General features: G+C 40.5%; 1 protein-coding gene across 2 annotated transcripts in view; it reads right to left on the reverse strand.

Moving 5' to 3' along the window:
- Positions 1 to 20469, reverse strand: part of grik1a (glutamate receptor, ionotropic, kainate 1a) — a 49119-nt gene that overhangs the window by 819 nt on the left and 27831 nt on the right. For both annotated transcript variants that reach the window (XM_079566938.1, XM_079566937.1), the window contains 7 exons: positions 15830 to 15943; positions 14769 to 14972; positions 13909 to 14132; positions 11931 to 12049; positions 10608 to 10825; positions 5764 to 5989; positions 4259 to 4509 (listed from right to left, as the gene is read on the reverse strand). In XM_079566938.1, coding sequence (XP_079423064.1) covers positions 4259 to 4509; positions 5764 to 5989; positions 10608 to 10825; positions 11931 to 12049; positions 13909 to 14132; positions 14769 to 14972; positions 15830 to 15943 — 1356 coding nt within the window. The remainder of the gene's footprint in view (positions 1 to 4258; positions 4510 to 5763; positions 5990 to 10607; positions 10826 to 11930; positions 12050 to 13908; positions 14133 to 14768; positions 14973 to 15829; positions 15944 to 20469) is intronic.

Below are 20469 nucleotides of genomic sequence, written 5' to 3' on the forward strand. Positions count from 1 at the left end.
GACTAGTTGATAGTGTAGTAGCAGTAGATGTAGCCAATGCTTTGTGTGCTTGAATAAAATGAAAGCAGTAACTCATGCCCCTAGAGGCAATAAGCGCCACTGCAGGTGTCGTAGCATGTTACGTTTTTTTACTCATTAATTGTCCGTGAATTACACACAATAATTTTTTTCACTCAAACTTGGCTGTAAATACTGTTTAAGTGGTGCTAGCCCGCAGCTAGCTTTGCCCGTTAGCCTGTTAGCTTCTTCTTCGTTATTCTATTGTGTGTATTGGGGCCTCCGACCCGGTGCAGGCAAAATTGCAATTGGGGTTTTCTGGCCAGAGACACCAGGGGGAAAGATCAACCAATCATCCCATCAACACTTGTATTACACCCAGAGGAACTACCAAAAGCATTTATTAAGATAAACAAGTTACTTACTGCTTTAATTTAATTTTTTAGTTATTGGATTCACAAACCTGCCATTATTTACATTATTTACTTTTGGACACCTGTAGGACAAAATAATTGGACCTGAGTTTATATGTACAGACAGAGAAGACATGAACATTGTGACTGTTTTCGTTTCATATGGATTGTCCCAGTAATGACATATTATCCAAAAAAACAAGACAAAAACAATCTGCATTTTGACAGTTACCAACATGGATTTCTTACCTGTCCGCCTCCCCGATTTTAAAGTATGGGCTGTTTCGAATGTTGTGATGTCACATGTACCAGCCTATTTAACCGCCATTACTAGATCACAGTTTTAGAGGACATCTCCCACCTGTCTCTATAATTGGACCTTGGAACTGACTTCAAAAACGCTGCGACTAATTTATGTTCAAATGGACGCATTATTGACTTTTTGAACCAGAAAGAAGCAGGAATGTGTGGACCGCCTGCAGTTTTGTGACTCAGCCAAAAGCCAGAACTGTCAACAAAGCACTATTTCAATGTATGTACCAGTGTTGTGAGCTGTTGTCTCATCGTAAAATCCAATTAAACACAGAAAAGAAGGCCTCGGAGCCAGATAAGGATTCATAAAATGGTAATTATAAGCAAGATGATGTGCGCCTGGGGGTGGTATTATTTTTGAAGAATAGTGCATTTTATTGAACTCATTAATCTTCCATAGTGTTGTTTATTTGCTATTTATTTCGTCCTTTTCCTTGAGGCAGCGCTTCGTAAATTTATTTGGCAAATTATCATTCCGCACACATAGAAATGGGATTTTTAGATGTCTTTGGAAGGTCTTTTCATGCTGAAGTCTTTCTCCAAATGCATCAGCAGATTATGTGGCATCCTGCGGGGTTTCCCACGACTGCACTGATGCACCTGCAGACTGCATAACTCACCTTATAGTGAGGAGCATGAAATCACAATGACTTTTGCACTACAGCTATACTTTTACTTTTGGTTTGGTATGGCAATTGATACTGGTACTTAATACTATACTACTATACTATACTTAATACTATACTCACTGTACCTGCGCCTTTGGAGGTGGTTGAGACAAAGGTGCAAGCTCCTACACAGGTGCCACAGAAACAGGGGAAAGACCTGATCTAGAAGCACTGATTGGTTAATTCATGACTTGGCCTAAATCTTAAAGAAACACAATCACAAGGGCTCTATCTGTGAGGGCCTATACAGGGATATGCCAAGAGTGATTCAAGAAAGTATTTTGAAGCCCTTCTAACCACCTTGGCAAGTATACCATCAGTTGCCAGCTCTTACAGCCAAAATCCAGTAAGTCACCAACTGCAAACTCCTGTGACAATACTCATTGTTGCTGCATTGTTACTGCTGCGGATGTTATTGCTATTATTTGCCCCAGAGTAATTTTGTCCTCTCCATTTATCACATTACTTCAACCACTGCAGAGTCAGAGCAATCTGCCAGGACCAGTGCGTGACCTAAGTCGACCCATCTATAGATCTTGTGCTAGGATCTTGGTCAGGAGTACCTAGCTGTTAAGCATATGGTGCTTTTTAGAATTCGTACGTAACGTAAATTATGCTTTCTTGGTGAAAGACTGATAAGACTGAGGGAGTGGAGAGAGCTTGTGGTAGAGGAAGGAGGAGGTGCAGGAGCTGACCAGTGTGGGTCACCATGCTATGAGAACGGAACAAACACAGGAGGCACCGCACCGTTTCAGAGGAGCACTGAAGGCAGTGCTTCGGTTTCCCCTACCAACATGCTGGTCAGGCTAGCCCACAGTGGCAGTACGCTCAAGACTAACCCAACACCTGAACACAATTTTGTTGTACAATGTTGTAAAATGACAAATAAAGAACTTACTTACTTACTATCTTGCTATGGAAACAGTGACATCTGTTCATTCAAATTCAAAATGTCAACTAAATCAGCCTAAAGACAATTCCTTAAAGTTGTGACACTATTTTTGCAGATTTTGAGAATTTGTACTTAAAAAACATTCTTTGTGTCAAGGGACCTTCACCCAGGACAGTACCCATCACTCTTAGTCTAATCTAATCCAAACTTCAGCCTCAAAGTCTCTGTACCAATACAACTAATGAGGCAAGAAACACACTCAGCTAACTTCCTATCATTTGATTTCCCTGTAGGCATTTTAAGAGAGCCTCAACGCTACAGTTAATTAAGTGTAACGTTGTGGCAGGTATTGGATGAAACATACTGAAAAAGCAGAGCTAAAACAAACAAAAAACTAATTTATCTGGGCAAGAAGCGAAACTGAGGTGGTAGTGCATGTGGTAGCAAAAGTAGTGGGAGTATCAATAGCAGACAGGAGTGGTAATTCCCAGCAGAAATATGATGAAATAAATGTCCTGCACAGGAGCAGGCCTTGAGCACCAGAGCAATAGAGGCCCAGATCTACCACACCAGACAAGACCCCAGGTGTAGACTGTGCAAAGAGGCCAATGAGACAATCCAGCACATAACTGCAGGGTGTAAGATGCTGGCAGGGAAAGCTTACATGGAGCGCCATAACCAAGGGCACAGGAACATCTGTGCAGAGTATGGGCTGGAAACCCCAAGGTCAAAGTGGGAAACACCTCCAAAGGTGGTAGAGAATGACCGAGCCAAGATCCTGTGGGACTTTCAGATACAGACGGACAGAATGGTATTGAACCAACCGGACATTGCGGTGGTACAAAGAGCAGAGGAAAGCCGTTGTGGTTGACATGGCAATATCAAGTGATTGCAGGAAAAGGGAACACGAGAAACTAGAGAAATACCAGGGGCTCAGAGAAGAGCTGGAGAAGGCCTGAAGGGTGAAGTCATCAGTGGTGCCCATGGTCCTTAGGGGGCTCGGGGCAGTGACCCCCAAACTGGAGGAGTGGCTCCAGCAGATTTACACCAGGAAATACAAGATTTTTTATTTTGATGACTATACTACCAGTGGTACTTTTCTAAATTACAGAACTATCGGTTATAATGCTGGCAATGGGAGTTGTAATGGTAAACTTAGAAGAAGGCATAGCAGATGTACAAACTTTTGATTAGATGTAACGGAAGCTATTTAGTTAGTAGTATAGGGCTGAAGCCAATTGAACCATTCAGGGTGTTGTTGTTACGGCTTGCAGCTGGTGACTAATGAGCTGTTGAAGATGGCAACTTCAGCACACCAGCCTGGAAATGCACATATGGTAAACCTGCTCTGAGTAGAAGAAGTAATGATAGTAACAGTAGTAGTGCCAGGCTCCCAGAACCAATCGTAGTAGAACAGTTTTGTAGAAATAGTAAAACCTTGCATAATGAGGAACAAAAGTAGGATTTGCGTGGGTGAGGGCTGAGAGCACAAAACACGAGGTAGGGAGATACAACACATATTTTACAAACCTAGAGTTATGTTTTGTTTAAATGAGCTTGGAGTTAGTCAGTGTCGTCTCCTAACAGGCGCCCGCTCTCCAGATCAGTTGACAGAGAGGTGCCGGAGGAGGAGGTGGAGCCGCGCCTCTGGAACTGACGCGACTGCACCCCGTAAAAGAAACAGAAAGCCTGACGCAGCATGCAAACAGACAGGACGGAGGGGTGGAAAATAAATCGAAAATTATGAAGAAATTATGAATTGCACACAAACAGAAGCAACTAAATATGAAGTGACAGAAAAAGGAACTAGGCTATAAGTTATTTTAGTTACTAGCTTAGTAGTTGTAAACCCGATCCTTCTTCTTTCCGTAAATATCGTCCGGCCCCATGAAGATTTAGAGAAATGAGTGTACCGAACAGACATCTGAACTTTATTTGTGCTGTAAATGATCATTCACGTCTGGCCTCTCACTGACCTCCTCGATGTCTGCGTTCCTGCGGGCCTTGTAGATGAACTCTCCAATGGCCACAAACACAGACAGGACCAGCCCGGCGGCCAGCACGATGAAGATGCCCCCGATGTTCTCCACCCCGAGGGCATTCGCTTCTTTGTTGTCCTCCTCGGGACAGCCGTTCCCCCTCCACCACTTCTCCTTCATCATGTGCAGCTTACCCTCCTCCTGCAGCTGGAGGATGGCGATGGTCACTTTGTCACGGTATGGGGACCCTGAACGAGAAATGTTAGACGGATTTATTGTCGTTGTAGGAAAATTTTGCTTCTGCGTTTGGCACATTTTTTAACCAGTGAAGAGGAGGGAAGGAGAGAGATTTTGGTTTATCTTACTGTGCATCTTGAGTCCATCCAGATGCATAAACATTATAGAGACTGAAATAGACTGAAATAGACTGAAATATCCACAGGGCAGCACCCAGTGACTCCATTCCACACACTGAGCCAGGTTCATGCTCAGTGGTATCTTCTGGATGATTAGCCACCTGTGCATGCTTTTGGTACTGTCACTTCCTATTGCAGTTTCCTTTTTTTTCAGGGACATTGGCTTTGCAGAGGACAATATAATACAGTAACTTAACAAACTAAATCTTTGCTGTTAATTAATCGATTGCTGACTAACTACAGAACCTGCATATTGATGTGTGAATGATCTTTGATATCTTTTAAGATCCAACAAACACTCCACACCGTATAGGGTAAGATTGAGATTGTGCTTTGGGTGATGTTTTGGAAAATAGATAGATGAAACCCACATTTATCAGTAAAGCACAGAAACTGAAATATATGTTTCTTCCTGGCATCTTTTCACCTCTTGACTCTGGCTCTCTCGGAAATACACCTCAGCTTCAAGGTCACAAGAGGAAAAACTTGCTTTTAACGAGTAACTGGAGGGAAAGGGCCATTGCTCTAACTTTTCACTTTTGTAATATTTGTTGTTTGTTAAAGTAAAGGTCCATGGTTGTTTGCAGTCATTAAGTTCAATCCCACTTCCTGGATCAATATAACATTTTAAAGCCTCAAACAAGGTCAGTTTTCAGCACCCCTCAGCTGTGATAAATAAGGTATTGTTACAGATTCCTCTGAATTAGTTTGGACCATTACATAATGGATCAGAATATTTTAATCCTTATGTTATCTTGTGCAAGTTTACTATTGTAGATAAAAGCTCTTAAGCCATCATCTGTACTGAGTTGTTTTAGTGTTGAGGACGTTTGAGTATTGTAGCCTGTTTAACTTTTTTGTTTGTTTGTATGTTGGGGGAATTGCTGATGTAACTGTGTATTTGACTTTCTTTCCTGTGCGTTGCATGACCTTAAGACACTGAATACTCCAGAAAAATGGAAAATACTTGTAGATTAAATAAATACTGGTGCATGTGGTCAATCGTCATCTTACTTAACCTCCCATACATACACAGTAATATCTTTAATCCGTCCGCTATGCCTTGGCCTGGTGTAATCCTCTTACCTATAGGCGTGCCCACTCCGTAGCCCTTGGAGTCTATGAGACCTCCGATCTGCGTGAGGTTGCAGTTCCTCTGGCTGATGTACTCGATGCTGGTGGACTCCATCAACATGGCGTAGTCTGTGGTCAGGACCCGAGTGATGCCTTCTTTGTTGTTCTTGACGAGGGCTGTGTTCTTCCTGCTGCTCATGAATGCCCACATCTTCTCATACGTGGAGATCTTGGATTTCTGTCAAAGCAAAGAAGACATGGGGAAAGGGATGTAGTTTGAAAGCTTTGAAAGGCACATGGATGGTTTGTATAATTGAGGGACAAAGGGGAGACAGTATAATGTTGTTTCTAATCTAAAAAAAAGATAAAACTTTGGCAGACTTAGGCATTGTAGTTACCAAATGTTTCTGATGGTACACGGTCTCAGATGATAAAACACTTTTCAACCGCTGACATTTCCTTAGCTCTTTTCCTTTCTAAGGTGAGCTAAAGCAGTACTAAGTAACTCATACCCCCAGAGGCCATAAGTGCCACTGCAGGTGTCGAAGCATGTTGTGTTTTTTTACTCATTAATTGTCTGTGAGAGTAAATACTACGCTGATAGAAAAGACAAAAGGAAAGAGAGGGTTGTACATCTAATTACACAATGGATATAATTTTTTTCACTCAAACCTTGCTGTAAACACTGTTTAAAGTGGAGCGAGCCCGCAGTTAGCTTTGCCCATTAGCCTGTTAGCTTCTTCTTCATGATTCTAATAGTGTGTATTGGTGCGCCTACCTGGAGGCAGGAAAGTTGCAATTGTGGTTTTCTGGCAAGAGACACCAGGGGGAGATGAAAGACTCCCCAATCACCCCATTAACACTTGTATTACCCCCAGAGGGACCACGAAAAGGATGTTTTAAGGTAAACAAGTGACTTAGTACTGCTTTAAGTTTCTTGTCCAAGGACACAACAATAGTCTGCACGGGCTCAAATTGCACTGCCGACCTTTGGGCCATGGACTAATGCTCTACCAGCTGTTGGTAGAAGATTTTAAAAAGGTATGCCTTTTTGCAAAACATTCACATTTTGTGAAGACGAATAGACTGTAATAGACTTTAATTGAATGTGTTTACCAGCTGGATTTAGATTAATCAATTCTCACCGAAGCAGCAACATATTCTTGTTAGCTCAGTAGCTTATAGCATATAGCAGTGGTTCCCAACTGTTTTTGTTTAGAGGATCCCTTGGACCTTTCCTCTATCTTGAGGGTATTGATGATTATTTGGAAAATTATCATAAAAAAACAAAAACATTTTATTAGTAAAAATAAATTGCTGTCTCAAAATAAAGCTATATATATATATATAATATAATGTTCAAATTCTACTTCTTTTCACCTTCTTTTAAAATCTGAAATCATTCCATGTACCCCCGGCTCTGGGCTTGTGCACCCCTAGGCTTCCCCCATACCCCTGGTTCAGAAGCACAAAATGTTCTCAATTACATGTTTGTCAATCAGGTGGTTTCATGGGGATGCTTCAAATGATTTATCACTGGCACAGAAGCATCAACTACTTATTTTTTGGTTCACTGGGGGAGAGGATTTGTCAAGATCTGGGGAGTAGTTGTAGTTGAATTTAAAGTCAGTGGTTTCTTTTTGCACAGTCAGAATAAAATAGCGCAGCTGTGCTCTAAATCTCTTCCAGCTGATTCAATTTGTGCGAGCTGTCCGCACACAAAACCGCGTCTTTCTTGACTTTTGGGCAGCGGCAGCAGAACCGGTAATCACTCAGTGCAATCTGGGAGGATCAGGAGGGCACATGGATCACCCCCGCTGAGCTAAGAGGAAGCAAGTGTGGAGAGCAGTGAGAGAGAGGGAAAGTAGAGGGGGGAGGAAGTGACAGGACGGCCCGAGGACAGCACAGAACTCATGCATTATATAATACAAGAGCTGAATGTAGACTCTGCTTTGACGCACAGCAAAACAAACTCGAGCAGATACAAGCACTTCCTGCCACTTTCCTGCTCAGTCGACACTTCTTTTGATGACGCTAAATGCTGTGTGTACACTTGATGATAGGGCAAAAACACTTGGCTTCCAGCGACTGACACTATCACAGCACACATATAGCAATTAAAAACATGTTATTAAGCATAACTGTTTATAATATTTATTTATTTTACTATTAAGTGTACTCTTATACAACGTTTGCAAACTGTTAAAAAGTTCTGTTTGTTTTTATAATGAAAAAACACATCAGGAAACGACAAGTAAAGTTTACTCAAGAGTTCAAATGGGAGTCAAGCCATCCATACACTCTCCTTCCCCTCTGTCTTACTCCGCTGATTCACCTATGTGCTTTCACCCTCCTCTACCCATCATCCCCTTAAGCCTCTCCAGTTTTTCTTTTTCACCACAACACCGGAGCCTAGAATTGAAGAAGGGGTATTATGTTTTTTTGCAAACACATATTTATCACTATCTTACACTTTGTTGGTCAGAAATCTTACATATATAGATATAAAACGACTGAAACAAAAAGTCCAGTACTTTCCCTTTCTGATTTTATCTCACTGTATGCTCCTCCCACTTACCGTCCTCTTGCTCCCCTTTGCTGTGCAGCGGTTTCAATGTGGCTCGTGTGGCTCCAGTGAAGCTATGGGGAGAATTGTTACCTTGTGATGAAAGGATTAAGCTTAGCAAGAGATCGAGAGGTGAGGAATGCACTACTTGGATACGTAGGACCTCAGGAGGAGCTGTTTGGGAGCTGTTACCATGCTAATAAGAATAGCCACTGAAGAGGATTCAAAGATTATTCAAAGATGTACGAGTGGGTTTGTGAACCCAATCACTAACAATGATGAAGGGAAATGTTTTTTTTCAAACCCATTTTGATTTGTATCTTTCTTACATTGATTTGGTTAAATTAAATGCTCTTGATCTAACATTCACTTGGCCTTACTTAATGTTTGATATGTGTCCCCCTAAAACTCAACCCCTCACTCCCCAATGTCCCATCAAAACAAACACCTGCCTGCCCAATTTGGAGTTGGATTTTACTGTTGGAGACTAACTATTATCAGACCAGGCTATAAGTAGTGAAACTCCGGTGGAAGCTTTTGCCTCTCGCTGCTCTGGGTTGGAAGCCTGTGTGGGAGGCAGGCAGAGAGCTTAGAGGATATTGAGGAGGAATATATTACTCAAGCATGCGTGAAGGACTCAAAGTACAAATTCAAGTATGGTTTTGATGAGGGGATAACATTGTAACAGAGTAAAACCCTCTAAAACATGGATTTCCCAAATTACAATAAGAATGTGACTCCAATAGGGATGCACTGATCCGTTAGCATACACTGGCTCAGGTATCGGCTACAAATATCCGATACTGAACCGATACCAGTTTTGGCTCTCAATGCCTTAAAAACACAACTTTAACCAACTTAGGGTAGAACCTGTAGAAGTTAGTTTTGGAGATTTCTTACAAAAAGGAGTATTTCTCCCATATAGTTGTATTGACCCTTGCCCTCCACCTGACATTATGACATCCTCACATTCTAAATCGTGAACACAACCTATTGATCATTGATCTGTAACATCAACACGAGAAAAGATCAGACTTAATTGATCTCACAATGGAGATAAAAGGACCGTTCACTTTTTCACTCAGTCTCTTGGTATCTGTTAATATCAGATATTGGCAGATACTTATAGTACTAGATACTAATAGTAATAATGATAACAATAACAATAACACAAACCTTTCAAATGAAATACAATACAAATAGGGAAAGGGAGAAATATCCACGTGTGTATATGTATATGTACTCATATGTAATGGGAATCCCAATCGTAGTCTGCATAATCCCTACGTATCCCAGCAACAATCATTCAACAGAGGTAGTGACGAGCGAAGCAGCACTTGAATTAGTAAGCCAAAATGATATCTTATAAGCAAACATGTTTTGAGTTTTGTCCCTTTTCTTTCTTTTTTATTATTATTTCTCTCTCTAGCTGAAACTTACGCTTGTAAATTAGGTCAACATGTTTAGAACAAAAGGAAACGTATAACCACACACACACATACACTCACTCACACACACTACACTTTTATTTTCTCTTTATGTTGCCTTCATACACATTCCATTCCCTTTTTTGTACTGTCTTATGTCAATGTGTTGTCTTGTAAGTGGTATGTATGTCAGCATTGTTAAAATAAAATTATAAAAAAAAAAAAAAAAAAAAGATATTGGCAGATACTTAAACCTCCAGTATTGGCATCGCTATTGGGAGCAAAAAAGCTGGAACGGTGTATCTCGGGAACCAAATCCATATCGGACTCAATGTACCGCACTTCATTGTCTGGGTCAGTTTTTCACGTGGTTAAAGCAGTACTAAGTAACTTGTTTACCTTAATAAATCCTTTCTGTTGTCCCTCTGGGGGTAATGCAAGTCTTTCATCTCCCCCTGGTGTCTCTGGACAGAAAACCTCTATTGAAACTTTGCTGCCACCAGGTCGGAGCCACCAATACACACTAATAGAATCACAAAGAAGAAGCTAACAGGCTAACGGGCAAAGCTAACTGCGGGCAGCGCCACTTAAACAGTATTTACAGCGAAGTGTGAGTGAAACAAGTGATCTCCATTGTGTAATTGGATGTGCAATATCCCTCTCTCGTTTTGTCTTTTCTATCAGCATAGTATTTACTCTCACGGACAATTAATGAGTAAAAAAACACAACATGCTAAAACACCCGCAGTGGCGCTTATGGCCTCTAGGGGCATGAGTTACTTAGTACTGCTTTAAATCTCAAGAATTTCTGATATTTTGAAAAGTAACTCAAACCGCTATAACATCCATATTTTATTTTCTACCTTGAAGAAAGTCATGGTGGACCCGTCCCGCACCGCTCCATACTCTATGCGTGTTTGTTTGGCCAGGTCGTCCGCTGAGTCTATGGGCGCATCCATTCTCTCCACTGTGAGGAAGGCAGCCAGGTTCGCCGTGTATGAAGAGATGATAATCAGAGTGAAGAACCACCAGATCCCACCAACTATTCGGGTGGACAGGGCTTTGGGCATCAGCTCTGAGCCTGCAAACAGGATGGCATACAGGGTTAAGGAAAAACATAAACATCTGTTGTTATTGTTATGTTATATCTGATCATGAAAATACGGTTGAGTATGTGAAGTGTAAAACATGAAGCAGACAACATCTTTTTCAGCAACTGTAATTGCCTTGCTTAACTCCGGCAGCTGTCTCTACATGAGAAATTAAACTGAATTTTCAGCAAAGTTTTCTTGTTAGTGCAGCACAAATAACATTGCAAAATTCTAACACAAAAAGGGAGAATTCATTAGAATACTTAAAACCAAGACTCAGAATTCCCTCTACGATGGTACCAGCAACTATATCTCCATAAAATGCCACTTGTGCAATGGAAAATAATCTAAAATCATATCTAAAATTTTATGATTGGTTTCAAATACGGTCTAAGAAAGTAGTCCCATGGGTTGTAAACAAACCTGCTGTTATGGTTCACTGAGGCATAACGTTTAAGGATTTATCTGGATCTGGAGAATTGCAAACAAGGCTTCTATTTTTAGCGGCTTCTTTCCAGGCAAAATCAATATGTGTGACATGGAAAATTACTGTTGCATCTGTCTGTCTGCTGAAGGCTGATGGTCATCAATCAATAATGAAGGATTTATTTAAGCAGCAAACGAGGATATTATATTCAGAAATAGGTTTGAGGGAAAACTTTATGATTAATTTTGGTCTGGGCATAACTGACGGTGAAGGTAAGCTAAGGCAAAGTGTAGCTGACTTTATGGAGTTGAAGGTTGCCCCCCATTTTGTAGCGAATTAGCAAACTGTGTCCAAAGACATAAGCTAAAAACTATAACAAAAGGTGAAGAGCCATGGAACAACTCCATTAGCCGCCAAGTCACTAGTGGCACGACACATTTTGAAATCTCCATTGTTTCATTATTATTGAATGTAACTCTGCTCCCAGATACTTGAGGGTTTTGCCTGTAGGAAAATGTGCGACCTCAGTCCAGTGCCCGGGAACCCATTTCCAGAGTTTGAGCAAGACTCGGTCAGGAAAGGTTTTAGTCCATCTTGTGCATGTTTTTGGCCGATAAGGGAAACTGGAGTACCCGTAGAAAACCGCTCAGACACACGAAATGTCGTACCTTGTCTCATGAGAGCGCTGACCCCGAACCAGAAACTGTTGAGCAAAGTGAATTTGTTCTGGATCAAAGTGGTGGAGGGGTTGCACGGATGTGGGTTGTACCATTCATAAGGAGTGAATCTGCAGAACAAAATATCCAAAGTGAGTGTTCATTCACTTGAATATAGATATAATTCTCGGTCGAGTCATCATGGCCACATTGGAATATGAAGAAGAGGGATACTGTACCCTATTGCAATTATGCAGCTCACAACAATAACATGCATAAAATGTGTTTATGAAGTCATAATAGAGCAATATGAACAACAAAATATGTTCGCTTTGCCACACAGTACCTCATATCCTACAGCGATTAATCTGGATCATCTACTCTATGACTGTTCATTAATAGATGTTCATTAATATGCAGTGGACTTATTAAATAAATAAAGCTAGGTGAGGGTAATATGACAGTATAATACAGAAATAAAGCTTTTGTTAGAGATTCTTATATTATGATTTGGTGGTTTCCTGTTCCTTGCAGCTCTATGTTTTACTTTGCCAGCTTCCGCCATGCTCTGAGTGAGCAAATTTGACCAAAGTCTGAAATCTCAGACAAAGCAGAACGATTAATTGCACATGGAAAACAGCTAAATGTTCCCGAATAAAGTGGTTAAGGAGAAATTGTCAAGTAAAATTGCCTTTCATACAACAGCCTTTATTATAGTTAACCACAATGATTTCTGATGCAGTGCACAGTCTCGGCGCAGGTGGCACAACAAATAATAAGTAATCTGGACGTGCTGTGCTTCCCCTTGTTCACCAAGCTAATTCACACTTCCTGGTTCACCTTGATTTGCATTTTGATTTCTGTTGCACTTAAGACAGAGCCGGCGGCAGGAAGTCAGCTGTGGTCCAGGCTGAAGAGGTGGTGAGCGAGTTAACACTGTCTCTGGGCTGTGTATTAATCACTGAATAAAAAGTACTCCTGGGACTGACAGGCTGCTAAACCCGTATGTCTGGAGATTTTAATAGATACCAAATCGTGTGCCTGCCACTTATTCCAATCTGCCAGCGACTCTGAGTAGAAATACATGCAGAGTCTTTGTGGAAGCCAATTTGACTTAATGCTCAGATGTGCTAATTTTTGAGGGTGCGTGCAGGCCTCTGTAAGTTAATGACATTATGATGAGGGGGTATACAGTTGTGCGCAAAGAAGACTGTGATTTACATAAACTATCTAACCAATCAGTTATCGTTATGGCAAATAACATTTTAAAAAAGACAGTTTGGTTTGGTTAATTCCTGGCCCTGGTTCTATAAATGTTCAAAGTAACCTCCACTTACATAATACAGTACAATACAATATTTTCAACTGAACTACTGCTTCTTGTATTGTTGTATTTATGTAGTAGCAGTAGCTGCTCTATTAATGCTGTTGGGAAGCAATAATTGCAAAAGCATTTGGGATGACAGGTCACATGGGTCGTCTCATGACTGGAAAGTCAGCGGTTCTAATCCCAGATCCAACAGGTGCAGATTCATTTTGTGTTGTTAGGCAAGACACTTCACCCACCTGCCTATGGGAAAGTAGAGTTAACTTCAAATCAGTCTACCCCAGGGCAGCTGTGGCTATGATAGTGATCTTACACTACAGAGTGGAGTAAATGAATAATGACTACAGTGTAGCGCTTTGAGAAGTTTGTCAACCATGTAAACAGCAATATAAGCTGTTATTATTAGGAGTGGAAGTAGTTGATTAAACCCAGGTTAAGTTTATGATAAGTACTATCAGTTAAGATATACCGTATTTGTAATAATATTTGTAATAATATATGAATTGCTTGGTTTGTTTCAAAATAGAGAAGTAACCCAAAACAAGTGCCCTGTTCGACCCCTCACTGAGCTTTTACATCCCTGCCCTTATCCCCTCTCTGTTCCCCTGTCCATTCTTCTGTTCGTCTTTCATCATGTGCATTGATCCGTGTTGTGTGCCGCACCTGGCGATGATAAAGAGCACACAGCTGACCCCTGTGCAGGCCAGCAACACATACATCCAGATGTCCGGGGACAGTGGGTTGAGGAAGGAGAAGACACCCGGGTTGGTCCCGTTGGGTTTTCGGTACAGAATACTGATGCCCAGGGTCATGAAAGGCTTGGAGAAGTCTATTACTTTCTCACGAACATACGTTATAGTCAGAGGTGCCACAGCGAGGTCGGCCACCTAAAGATGTAAAAACAGGAATGAAGAAATAAGATAAGAAACAAGCCAAACTTATCTTAGACATATTTCCTGTGATGCCTTTTTGCGTAGATCAAAATCAATTAATAGATGATTTATTCATCATCTCAGATCGTCTCATTATGTGCACTAATGATTATGTAAGAATCCATAGAATCCTGAATCCAAGTTATGTTTTATCTTTCCTGTTTATTACTACAATGATAGATGACTGTCTTTAATCACAATGAAGCTTTGTGTCAACTTGGTGCATATTGACTTTAATCTTGTTGAAAAGTACTTGTTAATTTTTAATACATTTACTGCTACTTTTAACAAATGTTTTAATAAAATACTGCACAAGCAAAACACATCTTTTCCATGGAATGAAAGCATTAAAGGTTGGTATTCACAATTAATCAAAGCAATGAATACAACTCAATTCAATGTATTAAACACTTCCTTTATAAGAAATAGAATTATTTAGTTGATCAAATATTTATTATTCCCCTCCACTTCCACTCAAGGACTTTGTTACCAATATATACTATACAAAGTTAATCACTAATTGTTAATGATTCATTCTTATAGTACATGAATGTTAATCAAAAATAGAAACTATATTCAAAATGAGCTTACATGGTCAATGAGTTCCCGGACCATCCCGTTCCACTCTCCTTTGTCATTTTGTGCTCCGTATTTCCCGTCAGCCACCAGTCTCACTTCATACGTGAATCCTAAAATGTTGGACAGCTCCTTCAGAAGGTCCAAACAGTAACCTTCAAATCGGTCGTTCCCCACAAGCTCTTTGTCCGACTTCTTGTGCATCACATACGGATTTTCCTGTTTGAAACAACAGTATTTTTTGTTACAAACTGTGGTCAAGGTCAACTTTATTCAAATAGCACATTTGCAACATCCGCAGAGGTCCAACGTGCTTCACATAAGACAGACAGATGCAACTGCAACTGTGACAGATCATGTATTTAATGTCATTACATGTTATTAATGACATACTAATCATCAAAGTCACAGTTTGAATAAGCAAATTAATGCTCAAGTAAATTATTTTATATTGTATATATGGCCTAAATGTACCAGTATGTCACCTTCATAACAATATAGAGTAGGTTTTAATCTTTGACTATTCTTTTCAGAAAACATCTAAACAGGAAGATCAACTGGCAAGTCTAACTTCTCCCTACTGGAGCGGTAAAGTCCCAGTGTGTAAACCAAACACACTGAGGAAGTTTCTTGTGGCAAAAAGACTACTTTTTGAAAACCTTCTCTATGATGGAAAACTCCTGTGCGGCTGTGAGCTTACACAAACATGTAGTTAACCTCAGAAGATTAAGGATTTTTATGAAGAAAAAAAAAGAAAAAGTGCTACCAAACTCTAATGAAGTGATTTTTTTTTTGCTTTTTAACTATTTGTCTGAAAGCACTAACTAAATATGCAGCAGAGCGTAAAATGAAATCTCAGTTTGGCCAAAGCACGGGGCTGACAATATTCTGATTCATTAATAGTTTAGTTCATGGACCAGCGTAAAAGTTTCACTGTGGTAAAAATGAGCATTCAAAGTATATGAAACCCCCACAGTCTATAAGTTCCCAAGAGCGCACTTTCTGTCCTCTCCTCATGCCTCAAGTGACTGCTCCACTCCCCTCCTCGTGTCCTTGGTGTAACCTTGCTTCCTCACCAGGATCGTAGTGACAATGAGCGTCCTGTTGGCCAGAGAGTCTGTCACATTGTTATTCTTGTCTCGGTTACTCTCCGTCAGGTTCATCCCTCTGTATGAGTTCCACACGGCGATCTGCAAAAGGCAAACACGGCGCATCAATCTCACTTTGCCTAAGCAGAGATGACGGCTCTTACATTGAGCAAGTACAAATACATTCACTGGGGCCACTTTACAGGGGACAGCACCTATGATGTTGAAGTAGTAGGAAATCAATATATCACGTTGTACATACACTAACCTCACCACATTATGAGGCCAACATATGCTTGTTCAGAGGCTACTTTGGAAAGTGACTCCCTAAAGTCCTGGCACTTCATTCAAGTGGGGATAGATACAGACCATATATGGTCATGTTTGAAAACAGTTAAGGGGGAAAACAATTTGGAAAAAAATCATACTTTCTCTAATTATTCAAAAACTACTTTAACAAATGCTGAATGATGAATATAGTTTTCTACTAAATAAAGATACAAAAACATGGGGTAGAGCAAAGTGGTTCAACAGCCCATAAATACATAAATAACGGAGAATGCTAACATGATGCTACATGATAGCATCGTGCTAATGCTAACGCTAGCTAGCGCTAGCTACAACTGCCGTTTTTCCCCCCGCTTCCACTGAACAATCTGCTGTAAATAAACATCCATATGGACCCGATTTAGACTGTACTTTATTTGTATGTGATAAATAAGTTAATATTTCACCAGAAAATGGCTAAAAAATGTGAAAAAGAAGATTCTATTTTCCCCCTCGGTGAAGCCACTTCTATGACGCGATGCCGTCTGTATCTATTCACCTAATTCTGGAAGTTCACGTGGGCGCCACCATGAATTGTGCCCGCCCCTCAAACGCCCCCCGCCACATAAAATCAGTTACTACACGAAAACAAAGCTGTTTTTCGGCCGCGCTGAGAAACATTGCAGTGTTGACTTGTTGCTGCAAATGAACATTGGACATTTTACACAAATCAATCGACTAAACATCAGATTTGAGCTGAGAATATTTTCCCTCGTTCTCCGTTTAAATGAACGGGAGTGTCTGTACAACGGAAGTGCCGAGACAAAGCAAACAGTGGCAAAAGTGGGCGGGGCGGTATAAGGTGAATAGTTTATTCCCCGGACGAAATGTTGTACATTTATCTTGTATTTTCCTATAGATGTGGCAGATTCAAAGACAATGTCACAAAAATGAATCACCTTTTCTCTCTTTCAGGGAGTATTACTTATAAAAAATAAATAAATGGCACTGAATTGAGATGCATTGTAACTGGTGTACCTAACAATGTGGCCCTTAAGTCAATAGCATTTCAGTAAAGGATCCTTGACAGCTGCAGTCTGCCTCCTCGTATGACAAAATCCATAAAAGTAGGAAGTAGGCGCCAGCATGCTGCATATTAATCTTTTTTCTGATTCGCTGAACAGAAAAATGAAAAAGTACAAAGGTTAAGAGACCAGACCTGCCTGACAATTGGGCTTCTTCGACAGTCGCTAAACTACTCTCCGCGGGATTTCACATTGCTCAGCTTTGCGTGAATGAATTTGGGCAAACTAAGCAGAAAATGTAGTAATGTAAATGCGCTATGATCACAGAAAGTTGGCGCTTCTTCATCCTTGCATGGGGGAAAAGTTTTGCCTGAAAGTTCATACTGGGATTAATCTGAGAACATGTCACGACTGCTGAAAGTGCCTGAAAGTACAACAGAGAGAGTGGAAACAGGATCATGGTTATCTGAATTCAATTTGTTCTTATCATTTTTGATTGAAATAGGTTGCTCTGGGGTTGGATTTTCAACTACTGACTGATGTATATTGCCAAAGGTGTTGATAAAGATTATGATAATACAGCATAATGTAAACAGAAATCTTGGATAATGGATTAGTAAGAGTTTTATTTGTGTGAAATATGTCAATAAAACTGCGTCACACAAGGTTTTTGGAAATGTTTTCTCAGATTGCAGTTAAGGCCAGAATACTACTCACTGTTACACCCATGTCATTGGTAAAATTATAAGACTCGGTAGCCGTGGTGTGGAAAGAACTATGCAATCATAAGATATCCAAAATTATTAAATATTGGGTTAAAAGACATGCACACAATCACATATTATGTGACATAGACATACACACAATCACATATTATGTGACATATTTTCAAATATTATGTGATTGTTGTCCAGGCCATTTAAGGTGTATATGATATGTTTTAATGCTAACACCTCCAGCTCTGTCCCTCAAAAAGGAAAGACTTCGCCCTGGTCACACTGCGCTGGTTACTCTTAAAGTTTGATCAAATGATAAGAGTTGGCCAAAATGGCCCAACTCCCTGTGCAACGTGCGCTGTGTCGGGGTCGGGGAAAAAGGTTTTCACGGACCACACTTTGAGAATTACTGGTCTAAGCCAAGGTAAGAACATATCTCAGTATGTAAAAACGGTGGCCTATTCCTTGTTGGCAAGTTAAACATGGTTGGCACGGCAACAGTTTAAAATTGTTGTCCTTCATCTATGTCCCTTCCTGTCGGTGTCCAATAAGGAAGTGAAACTATAAATATCACAAAAAATTGTCAAACTAAAGAACACTGAGGACAAAATCTTAAATATAATTGTGTAAAACTATGTTTTAGGAAAAAATGTCTCCAATGTGTCATATGAACTTTAACACTTCATTAACGGGACATTTCCTGATCAATCCTAACACCATTCGCTCTATCTTCTTCCCATCACCGAGGGCAGGATAAACAATAAGGACAAGGTCGTGGGAGTAAACAGAGTCAACATGACGTCTGACTGTCCTCTGCAGTCTTACTCAGAACTGTGAATGAGTTTATCACCCAGACGACATAATCCAGATAGTTATCAGATTAGGAGAGGCGGCGGGCAGCTGGATTTCACCCTTTCAAATCCCGTCAGTGTTAGCTGCTGCTGAGGTCAACAGGCAGAGCCGTTTGAAATAAGTGCATTAAAGGGTCGCGGATTGATCAGCAAATCTATATTGGTGTAATACTGGATTGTAGTAGGAATAAAATAATTTGTAAAATAAGGGTTACAATCATCGATTGTGGTGGATCGAAGATTTCAGTGTGACTTAACATTTTGTTAATGTAAAATATTTCTACAAGATGGCACAGTTATAAATTCCATGTATCCGTCATCGACTAAAAAAGTGTGCTTTGTGGCATCCCAGAACCTGAAGGGGTTTCAATAAAACCTGATTTACTTTGGTTGAACCTTGAAAAGACGGGCCATTTGGAAAAAAGAGGGGACTCATTATGTAAAATTGCCTATTGTAAAATATTGCATGCTTTTAACTCCTCATTATGTCCATTTAATTCCAAAAGGCCACCCAAAAAGATAAAATGTTTTCACTTTGGAGCGGGCTAAAAGCATTCTCTAAGAGTCCACTCCACACCGGACTCCATAAATCTGTCTTATCTGCAGTCTCGAGATTAGGAACACACTCAATGGGAATGGATCTCTAATTAAATGTATTGTGCTCAATCTCACAGATAAATAGACACAAAGAGCAGTTGTTTCTAAAGGAAGTACGTCAGAGCAGAGAATAATAGTCGCTGTGTATGATGTCAGTGCTTTAAAACAGTGGCTCTCATACTTTTCACCCCACGGCTCTGACACCAATCACCACGTCATAAAATATTTGATCCTCTCAGTGCCACCAGGACTTTTTGATCACTATTTCCGCTAAAATGGATTGTCTAATACCTTTGCAGAGTCGTGTATCTCGATGTATTTTTTTTTTTACACATTTCCCTTGAAGGACTATACTGAAACGCCTCAAAGTTAGCGCATTTCTAAATATATATCATTTTATCGTCCACAGCAGACGGGCCTCCAACAACATAACCATGCACTAAAAACTGTCAGTTAATCCCCCTGTGAGCTTGGAGTTAAATGTTATCGACAAATCCTCGAGCATGTCTTCCTCCCAATCCAAATCGCACTAGAAAACCATTACAGCAGAGAGCAAAGCATGTTACGCAAAGGCCATGAAAGCTGTAGGGAATAATAAACCGGGATTTTCAGAAAGTCAACAACATTTAAGCGCCGGCATTTCGTTCTAAGACACTTTTTGTTTAGCCGCCTCATCCTTCCCCATTACTTCACCCCCCCAAGAACTTACACCACTCCAGCAGGCTAGTAATTGATCGCTCATGACTTAAAAGTTGAGCAAGTAAGCAGCACTTAGCATGTAGGGTTCTTGCTCAGAGGGGAGGCTTTTAAGGCTCCCCTCTGAAATAAAATTACTGTATAAATCTGCGGTTTTGTGACTTGACTGCTCCTGTCTTCAAATGTACCATGCACTGACAGCTCACACCGACTCTACCTGAAAAGGTTTGACAGCAAGACACCTGAAAGCGTTCACAAAAGCAAAAACCAAGGGCAATATAACAATGAAGCCATACGGTCCTATCCTATGTATTTTGCCTATGTGACGTTTAGGAGGATATGCCACTTTTTGGAAAGTTATTTTGGGACAAGCTCTATTTTAAATGCGTAAGGTGGAACTGGTTGGCAAGACCGTCCTAGACAATGTGGCCTACATCTTCACTGGAGTGTGAAAAGCCAAGGACAAGACACAAGGC

The sequence above is a fragment of the Gobius niger genome (assembly GCF_951799975.1).
Source record: "Gobius niger genome assembly, chromosome: 11".
NCBI lineage: Eukaryota > Metazoa > Chordata > Actinopteri > Gobiiformes > Gobiidae > Gobius > Gobius niger.